The sequence below is a fragment of the Mastomys coucha genome, unplaced genomic scaffold, assembly GCF_008632895.1.
Source record: "Mastomys coucha isolate ucsf_1 unplaced genomic scaffold, UCSF_Mcou_1 pScaffold1, whole genome shotgun sequence".
In the NCBI taxonomy this organism is placed as follows: Eukaryota; Metazoa; Chordata; class Mammalia; order Rodentia; family Muridae; genus Mastomys; species Mastomys coucha.
In genome coordinates, this window is record NW_022196891.1 from 77792024 (window position 1) to 77805333 (window position 13310).

General features: G+C 46.1%; 1 protein-coding gene across 1 annotated transcript in view; it reads left to right on the forward strand.

Moving 5' to 3' along the window:
* Sde2 (SDE2 telomere maintenance homolog) overlaps positions 1 to 9210 on the forward strand; it is a 16837-nt gene extending 7627 nt beyond the window's left edge. Inside the window, exons 4-7 of the mRNA XM_031391223.1 lie at positions 719 to 888; positions 1901 to 2015; positions 2983 to 3466; positions 7244 to 9210. Coding sequence (XP_031247083.1) covers positions 719 to 888; positions 1901 to 2015; positions 2983 to 3466; positions 7244 to 7465 — 991 coding nt within the window. The 3' untranslated portion in view covers positions 7466 to 9210. The remainder of the gene's footprint in view (positions 1 to 718; positions 889 to 1900; positions 2016 to 2982; positions 3467 to 7243) is intronic.
* The last annotated feature ends 4100 nt before the right edge of the window (positions 9211 to 13310 follow it).

The following is a 13310-nucleotide window of genomic DNA, read 5'->3' on the forward strand; positions in this document are numbered from 1 at the left end:
AGTCTGTGAAAACAACTACAAAGGAGCTTGTTACTTTGTATGCTAATTTTTAAAAAGAAATTTAAATATAGAGCTTCATGGGTGTGATCCCTGTGATCACCCTTCCTGCACTGAATACCTAGATAGATTAGTGGTCATTATTAGCGAGTATTATGTCCTGGGCCTGGCTGTTCTGTACTTTTTAACTACTTGTAGCCGGAGGGGTTTCTGTTTTTGTTTTTTTGTTTTTTTAATATTTATTTATTTTTATGTATATGAGTATACTGTAGCTGTACAGATGGTTGTGAGCCATCATGTGGTTGCTGGGAATTGAATTTAGGACCTCTGCTCGCTCCAGTCAACTCTGCTCCCTCAGGCCCAAAGATTTATTTATTATTATATAGACATACCAGAAGGGGGAGTCAGATCTCATTACAAATGGTTGTGAGCCACCATGTGGTTGCTGGGATTTGAACTCAGGACTTTTGGAAGAGCAGTCGGTGCTCTTACCCGCTGAGCCATCTCACCAGCCCTGTTTTTTTTTTTTTTTAAATAACACAAACAGGTGAATAAATGTTACTATGAATACAGTGTTATTAAGTAATAAGAGTTTTTCAAGTCCTTCACAGTATGAGACCACTTCGTCAGTGTGGTCTGCCGCTGATCTAAGTGCTGTGTGACATGTGATGTCTAGTCTGTGTGTGATACATCATCCAGTTACATCCCCTCCCTTCCCCAGGATGGCCGAGTGGGTTAAACAGCAAGCCGAGCGAGAGGCCGAAAAGGAGCAGAGGCGCCTGGAGAGACTGCAGCGAAAGCTCGCCGAGCCTGCGCACTGCTTCAGCAGCCCTGACTACCAGAGGCAGTGCCACGAGATGGCTGAACGCCTGGAGGACTCAGTCCTCAAAGGTAAGAGCTAGGATTCCTCCACATGCTCTATGGGCCCCGAAGCCACGATCCACTGCTCATAATGGATCTTGAGCATTTTGGAGGAGGGTGAGGAAAGCCTTGGAACCTCTGCTCAGACTTCAGCACAGCCTGTTCCTACACGCTGACCCTACACCACACCCAGCACAGCATACACGCAGCATTCACAGACTTCTGTGGAAATTCCTTAGACTCCTTAGCCTAGCCTCTAGTGGCTGAGCCATCTCTCCAGCTCATCTTTTTTTTTTCCCCTGTGCAGTGCAGGGCTAGGGGAAGTCTTGAGGAGCTGTGTACATATATCAGCATATTTAAAGCCTTCAGGACAGTGTCCTGGGCCTGTTGTGAGTCTAGTTGACTTAAAGGGACTTTTCATCCAAAGTCTAGGACAGAAAAGACAGGTATGTAAAGAACTGTTAGCTATGAACCTTCAGATTCAAGTTACAAATTGCATATTGTGTTTTAAAAATAGTGTTCTAAGCTGGGTATGGTGGTACACTTTTAATCCCAGCACTTGTGAGGCAGAAGCAGGTGGATCTCTGAGTTCAAGCCCCACCCCCAGTCTACAAATCGAGTTCCAGGACAGCCAGGGCTATACATAAAAACACTGCCTTGCAAAACCTAAGCAAAAAGCCAAAAATCCAGACAGTATCTAGCTAGGAGCCATGGTGCATGTGACCCTCCCACTGGAGCAGTGGACACAGGTCAGGGGTCAGGGTCATCTCCAGGTACACAGTGTCTTGAGGCTAGCTGGGGCTGAATGAGTCCTGGCCACAAACAAGTGTGGTTCCTTAATGGTGTTTTGCATTTGAGATTAATCTCATAACCATATATGACAATTTACACCCATCAGGTGAGGAACAGGGTTAGCTAAGTCTGTGAAAACAACTACAAAGGAGCTTGTTACTTTGTATGCTAATTTTTAAAAAGAAATTTAAATACAGAGCTTCAGATTATAGATTGTATCCTGATAGAATCTGGTTAAATTTTCCCGTAGGTATGCAGGCTGCCTCCAGCAAGATGGTATCAGCAGAGATCACCGAGACTCGCAAACGGCCTAGCAAGGCAAAATCGGACCGGGGAGCTGGTGCGAAGAAAAAGAAATGCTTTTGGTAAGTCCTTCCTGTCGCCTCTGCATCGATCGTGGAGGAGTTGTGTGACTTTCTACCTTGTCTGTTGGCACGAGAGCCAGTCCTCCTTCCTTCCCTTCCCTCCTGATTTTCTTCTTTTTAATTTTTAAGATTTATATATTCTATGTATGTGAGTACACTGTAGCTGTCTTCAAACACACCAGAAGAGGCATCAGATCTCATTACAGATGGTTGTGAGCCACCTTGTGGTTGCTGGAATTTGAACTCAGGACCTCTGGAAGAGCAGTCAGTGCTCTTAACCCCTGAGCCATCTCTCCAGCCCCCAATTTTCTTTTCTTTGTTTGTTTGTTTCTTTTTAATATTTATGTGAAATAGGGTATTGCTCTATCTGCCAGAACGCTCTTCAACCTCGGGATCCCCTGCAATAGCCTTCTCTGCTTGGATCACAGATCACCAACATGGGCTACCACACCCAGGCCTCAAACAAGCACATTTTTAAGTAGCATTGATGGGAGCTCAAATTTCCAGAGGACTCAGACTTCAGGTTATGTTGATTGGTACACACTAGTAGTGTTTTCTGCCTTGGAAGCCATTCAACAGAATCTGAACAATAAATTTGGGTGTGTACGTGGTGTGTGGGTGTGGGTGTGCGCGTGTGTTATTCTCCTAAAATTACACTTGAACCTTTCCCTTTCTGTATTAATTCCAACTGTTGACAGTTAGACACAGTAAAAGGCCATATGGAAATGCTTAGTTAGGTGTGAGGGTGCTGGCGAGAGCATGGCGCTCCTGTCGGGCTTCACGGAGGTTGCATGCAGTCCTCTGGAGGTGCTTCCTCTTCTATTTCTGCCTCAGAATGTAGTTTTCTGAAACTTGCTACTTGCCATCTTAAGCTAGCCTGTGCTCTTACTATTTAGACAAAATCTCCCATGTAGGGAGAAAGGTGTAGACTGGGAATGGTGTCACGCCCTTCTGCTTCTTTCCACAGGCTGGGCATGGAAGGACTGGAGGCTGCCGAGGGATCCAGTACTGGAAGCTCAGACGACAGCTCAGAGGATGACAGTGACGATGCTCCTGGGACTTCGGAGCCAAGCTGCTGTGCTCAGGAGAATGGCAGCGATGGTGTAGAGGTTGCAGCCGACTGTCCTGGCAGTCCTCAGAGCTTGGGATCTGCTACACACACTGAGTCGCCGGAAAAACTTGAGAACTCCAGGACTGAGCCTGGACAAGGCATTTTGGAGAATGCAGGAACTCAGCCAGGAGAGACATCTGACACGGAGAACAAGGAGAGGAAGACAGTCACAGAGACAGAGGAGACCCCTGCAAGGAAGGAAGCAGAGAGTGCTGAGCCCACAGAAAAGGATCAAAAGACAGGAGTGTCTGCTGGGGACAGAGCTGCCATGGCTTTGTCTGGAGAAGATGGGAAAATGGTCCCTGCTGCTAACCTAGAGGGAAGCAACTCAGGAGACATAGTATGTTGCAGTTTTGTTTTGTTTTGTTTTGACTCTTTTTTTTTTTTTTTTTTTTAAGGCTGGGGGTTGTGGTGGTGGTGGTGTGCACGCTTTTAGTCCCAGCACTCAGGATGCAGAGGCAGGTCAATCTCTTGAGTTCAAGGCCAGCCTGGTCTGCAGAGCAAGTTTCCAGGACAGCCAGGGCTACACAAAGAAACTCTATCTCAAAACAAACAAACAACAACAACAAAACAAGCAAATGGGCTGGAGAGATGGCTCAGCGGTTAAGAGCATTGACTGCTCTTCCAGAGGTCCTGAGTTCAATTCCCAGCAACCACATGGTGGCTCACAACCATCTGTAATGATGTCTGATGCCCTCTTCTGGTGTGTTTGAGGACAATGACAGTGTACTCATGTACATGAAATAAATAAGTCTTAACAAACAACAGCAACAACAGAAACGGAGAGCGAGAGCACAAGGCTGCATGCTCTGGAGCTTGCTCTGTAGACCAGGCTGGCCCCAAAGTGAAGCTCTTCTGCCTCTCTCTACCTTTCCAGCACTGGGATCACAGGCATGTGCCTCCAGCCCAGTGCTTGTTATTTCTTTTCAAATGTTTTCCTTATGTGTATGGATGATCTGCTTGCACATGTGTCTGTGTGGAAAGTGCGTGCGTGGCACCCATGGAGGCCAAAAGAGGGCATTGGATGCACTGGGAGTCAAAGCCGTGTCCTCTGGAGGAGCAAGCAGTGCTCTTAACCTCCGAGCCGTCCGTCTCTCCACCCCATTTTAGTCTGCTTGGTTTTTGTTGTTTGTTTGAGATAGGGTCTCACTTCTGTGTCTGGTTGGGACTCCAGTGCAGGCTGCCTTGAACTCAGGGCAGTTCTTCTCCGCCTTCTAAGTCTATGACTACGAAGTAATCTATCTACTGCAGGGATTTTTTTTTTTTTGGTGGGTGTTTGGGGGAGTAGTGTCAGACCTGCACAGTAAATGGTCAAGATGCAGATGTGCCTCCTCCCCAACAGCTGCTTAGTGAAAACATTTCATCCTACAGATGATGAGAAGCTTGTCCCCTCTAAGCTCTGACATTACATTGTCCTGCCACTAGGTGGTGGCCTTGGTGCCGTGTTCATCAGTTCTAAGCTAGGGGGCTTCACTTATGGCCTGGTTTGTAATCTTTCTTTCTCTTCTTTTTTTTTTAAGTGTTTTGTTTTTGTTGTTGTTTGTGTGTGTGTTTTGTGGCTGAGGAGAACGTTTTTAATGTAGATAGGAGGGAAAGTACAGCCAGGTGCTTCTGAAAAGTGTCCAGATTGAACTGGGCCTTGGGGGGCTGGGGATGTGGATGGAGGGAGGGCGGGCAGGATGCGGGGCAGGTGTACCCATAGCAGAGCTGAGGACCCAGAGAACCCAGAGAGCGAGTGGTAAAAATGGCAGGTTTATATAAAAGAGAAGCTGGTAAAGGGAAACGAAGCCTTGTTTGAGACAGGGTTTCTCTGTGGAGGCCTGGCTGTCCTGGAACTCACTATGTAGACCAGGCTGGCCTCGAACTCAGAGAGGCCTTCCCAAGTACTGAGATGAAACTCATATACTACCAAGCCTGACTTGTATTTATTTGTCTGTGTCTGTCTGTCTGCCTGTCTGTCTCTGTGTGTATATGCATGAGTGTATATGGTTGCCCAGGAGGTCCAGAAAAGGGTGTGTGTGAACCACCTGAGGCTAACATCCAAACTCTAGCCCATATGACAGGGCAGTGGATGTTCCTGAACACTGAGCCTTCTTTCTAGCCCACTGTTTATTTCTTTATATGTTCAATAACAAAGCTATATTGGTACTTTCAAGTTGATGAAGTATGCTGTGTTTCCTCCTACTAAACTGAGACTTGGGTTTTTTTTTTTATCTTTTTCTTTTCTTTTCTTTTCTTTTTTTTTGAGGCAGGGTTTTTCTGTATAGCAACTCACTATGTAGGCCAAGCTGGCCCTCTGCCTCCTGGTTGCTGGGATCAAAAGTATATGCTGCCACCACCCTGCTAAAGTTTTCTTTCTTTCTTTCTTTTTTAAAGATTTACTTGTTTATTTTATGTATATGGGTATATTGTAGCTATACAGATGGTTATGAGACTTCATGTGGTTGTTGGGAATTGGATTTTAGAACCTCTGCTCGCTACAGTCAACCCTACTCGAGCTGGTTGGCCCCGCTTGGTCAGTCCCTATTCGCTCTAGCCCAAAGATTTATTTTTTATTATAAATAGGTACACTGTAGCTGTCTTCAGACACACAGAAAAGGGCATCAGATCTCATTACAGGTGGTGGTGAGCCACCATGTGGTTGCTGGGATTTGAACTCAGGACCTTCAGAAGAGCAGTCAGTGCTCTTACCCACTGAGCCATCTCTCCAGCCCTAGAGTTTTCTTTCTCATGTGAGACAAATTGTCACCTGGATACAAATGTCTTTCCTGTAGCAGAGAAAAGCCCATTCTTCTATCATTAAATCTAAGTCTCACGCTCTCTTCTTGGTTTGTTTGTTTGGTTTGGTTTGTTTTTTTTCGAGACAGGGTTTCTCTGTGTAGCCCTGGTTGTCCTGGAACTCACTCTGTAGAGCAGGCTGGCCTTGAACTCAGAAATCCGCCTGCCTCTGCCTCCCAAGTGCTGAGATTAAAGGCGAGCGCCACAACCGCCCAGCTTCACATTCTGTTCTTTTTGTCCTTTTATTTGGGACCTTAGCTTAAGAGCTGAACCATCTCTCCAGCCCCTACATGGACTGTACCAAGAGCTCATGATGTGAAGGTGAAAGGAGAGTTGTCCTCAGACACATGCCCACTTATGTCACACACACAGTCCATTACGTTTCAGGGAGTAGGGCACGCTAACCTCTTTGCCAGAGGACCTGGGTTTGATTCTCAGCATGTTGTGCACAACTGTCTTTAACTCTAGTTCCAAAGGATCTGATCTGATGATACCCCCTGCTGGGCTGTGAGGGCACCAAGTGCAGTTCTCATACAGACCTGCAGGCAAAATTCCATACACATAAAATAAAACTTTAAAAAGGAAGGAAAATTCTTGAAGGGAATTAGAAGTGTTTAGTTTTGTCTTAAAGTCTATAAAGGTATTTTTAGGTAGAACAGCTGCAAGCCCATCACACACATCTTTTTTAATCACTTTGTAAGTGGAAACACATTGGTCTCACTTATGTAGCTAGAACGGAAAGCTCTAAGATTGTGGAGCTCATAGAGTAGAGGAAAGGGTGAGTATCCACCAGTATTAAGCCTTGGGGTCCCTTACTTGTGGTAAAAGTCTAAGAGCAGGCTTGGTCTGTATTCCTGCTGAGATTCTATAACTGGTGAAATCTGAGAAGAAAGAAAAGTATCATTGAAGTATCATGTCCTAAGCTGGGAGAGCTAGGGCTCACCTCTAACACCCAGCACTTGGGCGGTAGAGGCAGGGGGCGTACTGAATGTTTGAGCCCAGGGATACATACATAGCAAGACCTAATCTTAAAAAGCCAAAAATAGATGTCGGTTGTGGTGGTGCATGCCTATATCCTAGCCCTTGAGAGGCAGACAGAAGGATGAAGAATTCAAGGCCGGTTTCAGCTCCAGAAGTAAATTAAAGATTAGCTTTGATACTATATGAGACCTATTGTGGGACAGAGGGGAGGAGTTGCATGCATGTCACTGTTGTGAGTGTTTCTAGATACAGAGGTGAAAGTGCAGTGAGTGGCAGGCACTTCCTTAAAAATAGAATGTGGTCTGTATTTAGTCCTCAGGAAGGGAGGGGTGGCTTTAATGTTTCCTTTTCCCATCAGGCTCTTGGTCTGGAAGCTGTGGATCTGTCAGCGTTCAGCTCTGCAGCCGAGTTGGAGTCGCTGGGTTTGGAGAGGCTCAAGTGTGAACTGATGGCCCTTGGACTGAAGTGCGGGGGTACCCTGCAGGAGCGCGCGGCCAGACTCTTCTCTGTCAGAGGCCTCACAAAGGAGCACATTGACCCAGCTTTATTTGCCAAGCCTTCAAAGGGGAAGAAGAAGTGATCCCTCAGCACCCTCCTGGTGGCTGACCACCTCCGCTGTGATAGACTTTTGATACTAAAAGCCAGGTTTTAATAATTTGGTTCTAACTAGTCTCTTTTAACGGTACCTGGGCTTGAGGTTTTCATTGGAGGAGAAAACTTTTGTATGTTATTTTTCAGTTTTTCATGTTTTTGTAAGAGACTCAACTCTGTACCCTAGACTGACCAAGAACTGTGTAGTCACTTTGGTCTCAAACTTGCAGTGATCCTCCTGTCTCAGGCATGAGTGCTTTGTCAGAGAGATTTATACATTTCTTTGGCTTTATATATTATGTCACTTGGGTAAGATATTTTTAAGAATTTTTTTTGTGTAGGCACAGTTACTCATAACTTTGATTTTAATAACTTGTTTCTCAGGCTGGTGAGATGGCTCAGCGGGTAAGAAAGTCCTGAGTTCAAATCCCAGCAACCACATGGTGGCTCACAACCACCTGTAATGAGAACTTACGCCCTCTTCCGGTGCATCTGAAGACAGCCACAGTGTCCTTATATAATAATAAATAAATCTTTAAAAACAAAATAAAACAAAACAAAATCTTGTTTCTCTCTCTAGTAGCTTGTGCGTGTGTTACCAGGGGTAGGGCTTAGCTGTGTCCAGGCCTCTCACACTGGGGATTTTTATTTCAGCTAGGGGCCTATTTTATTTGGCTTTCAAAGAATATGGTTTTGTGGATTTTTCTCAGTTGTTTATCTCATTGGCTTTTGAATTTTATTTCCTCTCCTACATGCTTTGTGCTTATCATTTTTCTTTAGCTCCTTAAATCTTTGTTCACTGAATATAGGTTTTATTTTTATTATTATTATTTTTAGTGTATTGTCCAATTAGCAAATGTTTGTATTTTCTGTAAATGTTTTACTGATAGTGACTATTCAGGACAGAAGGTGCCCGGCATCTTTTTATGACTGACCCAGGATAGGGTCTGACATGATCTATGCTGTGTGCTGTTGGAAAGAGCACACAATCAGTTGGCAGCAGGGTTTATGCGAGGGCTTGGTCGGGTTGATCACATGACATGATGATCACATGACCTGCTTTTGCTGGTTTATTTTCATCGAGAACTAAGAGAAAACTCAAATCTCAATTAGGATTGTGGCAATTGCCTTTTTTTTTTAGATTAAAAATAACTTCATTAGCATTTGCTGAGTTGTCATTTGTATATTAATAACTCAGTGGTCTTATATATGTTACATATGTTTCTGCAATGCCTTAAAATGCCTGGCTCTGATGAGCTTTGGATTTTTTTTTCTTCCGTCTGACAATCCACACATGGACGCAGTGTTTCTACTTCTTAAACTCTTCTGTTTTTACTTTATATTTTAAAGCTACTGTTAAGTTTTCACTCTTCTCGTACTTATTGAACAGTGAACCATGAAATTCCCTTCATCAATGGTGACTGTCCTGTTCATCTGTGTTATCTGAAGTGCAGCCCTCCAGCTTTCTCCTCGTTTCCACAGTGCGTGTTTCTCTTCCTTTCTCCTTGCTCCTCCTGTCTACAGTGGGTTTCTGCACACAGCAGGTATTGACTTGTCATCCTCATCATCATCTGGCCCCTTCTCTGATGATGTGTTGTTTCAGTCATAACATTTTCTTTGGGGCCATTTTCAGGTGTGCCTAAATATGGTCTATTCTTCTGCCCTGGAGTTTGGTGAGCTTCATGGCTTCGTACATTTTATTCTATTAATTAAATTTGGAAACGTTCTAAGCAATTGGTTTTTTTTGTTTGTTTGTTTTCCCCAGATATTCCTGCCCTTGCCTGACATTGTCTCTCTGTTCTCTCTGGAAATTATACAGATATGATAGCTCACCATGTAACTGCAGCTTTCCAAAGTCATCAAGTCTGCCATTGTTCCCCCAGCCCCATCCAAACATTTCTATCCCATGATTGTCCCGTTTCTATGATGTAACCACAGTGCTCAGAGTCTCGAAGGCAAAGTTGCCTGGTAGAGGGATCTGGAAGCCTCAAGATCCCCACTGTGTAAAGGGTTTCCAGAGTGGGGCTCCAGAGGAGCAGGCTACCAAGAAAGAGACGAATTTCTGTTGTTTGAGGAGGATCATTTTTCTTTAGTATGGGTAGCTGAACCCTCCTTTCACACTGTACTGGCTGGTTTTGTGTCACCTCACCTTGACACAAGCTACAGTCTTCCGAGAGGAAGGAACCCCAGTTAAGGAAATACCTTTGTGAGATCCAGCTGTAAGGCATTTTCTCAATTAGCGATGGGGGTGGTGGTGGGGGTAACATGTTGTGGGGGGTGCCATCCCTGGGCTGGTGGCCCTGGGTTCTATAAGAAGTCAGGCTGAATAAGCCTGGGGAAGCAAGTCAGTAAGCAGCACTCCTCCCTTCGCTCTGCCACAGCCCCTTACCATCAGGTTCCTGCCCTGTGTGAGTTCCAGTCCTGACTTCAGTGATACACAGCAATGTGGAAGTGTGAGCTGAATAAAGCCTTCCTTCCCCAAGTCGTTTTGGTCATGGTGTTTCATCACAGTGACAGAAACCCTAAGACAAACACAGACCACGTAGGTATCCATTCGAAACTTAAAAGGTCATTTGAAAGGGCGTGCACCTTTTTTTTTTTTTAAAGATTTATTTCATTTATATGAGTACACTGTAGCTGTCTTCAGACATACCAGAAGAGGATATTGGATCCCATTACCAGGTGGTTGCTGGGAATTGAACTCAGGACCTCTGGAAGAGCAGTCAGTGCTCTTAACTGCTGAGCTATCTCTCCAGCCCTGACTTGTACTTTGTAATGCCAGATAGATACAGAACCCAAACCAGCGTGGAGACAGCTGGGTCTCTTAGGGTGTCCCCAGAGGGAGCCCTGGTGGTTAAATGGTGTGTCCTGGTGCAGTCAGGTGTCACATGCAGGGTGGAAGCCTCTCTTCCACAGACTTGAGAAAGGCTGAGTGGACTGGGGCAGAGAGTGCAAAAACTGTGGCCTGTGAGATGTGGTCATGGGCTTGGCAGAGCAGAGCTGGCTAACGATACAAGGAAAACTGCCTGCGATATCAGTTTCCCCTTATGAAGGGAGCGTCAGTGTCTAGCAGAGAGGTGACATAATTTACAGGCTGTTTAAATCTAACACGTCTTGGTGGGTCTGGCATGTTGGTACACACTGTGGCCCTGGCACTTGGAGGCCAGGGCAGGGAGATTGTGCAATCAGCCTGGCTGTACAAAGAAACCCTGTGTCACAAAGCCAATTAGCCTTGAATAATAAAAGCTGACACTGTCGCTCAGAGGTAGTGTCTGGGGATGTGGCCTTGGGTTTCCTTGCCAGAGATCGGGGGAGCAGAGGATAAAGCTTTTCAAAATGAAAGAAAAAAATGAAGTAATAAGGCTTATCAACAGATGCGCCCTGGGAGTGTAGTTCTGGCTATTGCACTGGGCCTGCTAGAAACCTCTGCTTGCCAAGTGGCTCGTCCAGGAAGGCGTGTTCCATCTTTGCCCTTGAAGTTCAGTTCATCTCTCAGGACAGCTCCCATACTGTTTCCAACTGTGGGTGTCAGTGAAATGAAGTTGCAGGCTCTGTGGTGGCATTTGTTCTGTGGGCCCTGGATAAGGCCTTCTACTGCTTCTAGACATAGTTACATGACTTTGTGAGCCCAGTTTGGGGCGGGGGTGGGGGTGGGGGTGGAATCTGAGGCCAAACTAGGCTACACAGGAAGATCCTGTCTCAAGTACACTAATTGAGGTGGTGTGCATACCTTTAGTCCTAGCACTCAGGAGGCAGACACGGGTAGATCTCTGACTCCCAGGTTACCCTGGTCTACAAAGGGAATTACAGAACTTAGTTAGGCTTTTATTGCCGGGAACAGACACCTTGACCAAGGCAAGTCTTATAAAGGACAACATTTAATTGGGGCTGGCTTACAAGTTCAGAGCTTCAGTCCGTTATCATCAAGGTGGGAGCATGGCAGCATCCAGGCAGGCATGTTGCCGGAGGAGCTGAGAGTTCTACATCTTCATCTGAAGGCTGCGAGCAGAAGACTGACTTCCAGGCAGCTAGGGCAAGGGTCTTAAAGCCCACACCCACTCCAACAGGGCCACACTCTCTAATAGTGCCACCCCCTGGGCCAAGCATATACAAACTATCACAACAGGCAGGGCTACACAAAGACCCTGTCTTGAAAAAGCAACAACAAAACGAATTGTGGGGTAGAAAGACTTCTTGTGGCCACTAGAGTGGGCTGTGTACCGTAAAGTTGCAAGGGAAGCCAGGCAGGGGGAAGCCCAGGAACGGTGGGAGCCTGGGACAGTGCTGGGAGTCCACCATAGGTAGGGTACTGGATTCCCAGAAGCCTGTGGCACCCAACCTTACCTGCTGCGGCCTGTGCTGCTGCGGGAAGCCGGCCTGAACTCGACAGGGTTGTTTAACTTGGTGGTGCTGGGAACTGAACTTTGACCCTTGGCTAGGTGAGTGCTCTCCCTAACAGACCTCTCTAACTCTTGGCTTTTCTGATTCCACTTGTTTTCTTTCTTCACGTCATGAATAAATCCACTTACAGGGACGGTCAATATTCCACACAACACTATTTTTCCCCCCTGAGAAACTACACTAGCCTGACCGTTTGCTGGTTTCTGTTTTGTTTTTTAAAGATTTGTTTATTTATTTTATGTATATAAGTACACTGTAGCTGTACAGTTGGTTGTGAGCTTTCATGTGATTGTTGGGAATTGAATTTAGGACCTCTGCTCGTTCCAGTCAACCCTGCTTGCTCCAGTTGCTCAGTCCCTGCTCGCTTCGGCCCAAAGACTTATGTATTATTATAAGTACACCATTGCTGTCTTCAGACGCACCAGAAGAGGGCGTCAGATCTCATCACTGGTGGTTGTGAACCACCATGTGGTTGCTGGGATTTGAACTCAGGACCTTGGGACGAACAGTCAGTGCTTTTACCCGCTGAGCCATCTTGCCAGCCCCTTCTGTTTTGTTTTGTTTTAGCTGGGGGATGCTCCACTCATGTTTTATTTTTGTGCTATCAAGAAAAGTCTTGGGTGAATCGCCATCGCTCCAAGGCCTTGGTGTGGCCTGGTCTCCAGATGGATGGCCTTGGCCTCTGTATGGGACTCTTACCATTCACCACTGGGTTGGGGGTGGCCCTCGGCCTGCTACAGAAGCTGCTCTGCCTGCCACTGCACTCAGACCTCTGGTGAAGCCAGAGATTGTCATAAAGAGGACAAAGAACTTGATCTAGTACCAGGCAGACCTGTGTCAAAATTAAGTGTAACTGGCAGAAACCCAGAGGTTTCAATAACAGGGTATGGAGAAGGTTCAAGGGCCAGGTCCTAATGCCTAACACTGGTTACAGGACAAGGCAAAGAAGCAGGGATATTAGAAAGAATCTAATAGCGCAGCAGGAGACTGTGCATCACTCTTCTAGATGACCCAAGTTCCATCCTCAGCACCCATGAGTTCCAGCACCTCTGGCCTCAATGGGTACCTGCACTCAGGTGTACATACATGTCCAAGCAAGAAAGAAAAGGAAAAAAAAGGCCGGGCGGTGGTGGCGTACACCTTTAATCCCAGCACTTGGGAGGCAGAGGCAGGCAGATTTCTGAGTTTGAGGCCAGCCTGGTCTACAGAGTAAGTTCCAGGACAGCCAGGGCTATACAGAGAAACCCTGTCTAGAAAAAAACAAAAAGAAAAAAGAAAACACATGCTGCCCAGTAGCTTCCGGAAGTTCCTGGTCCACCAGGTCACAGAGCTTGATGTGCCGCTGATGCGAGACAAACCTTACTATGCTGAGTTCACTCACCGTGTCTCCTCCAAGACTCACAAGGGAAGAGTTGTGCAGCTGCTGTCAGAAC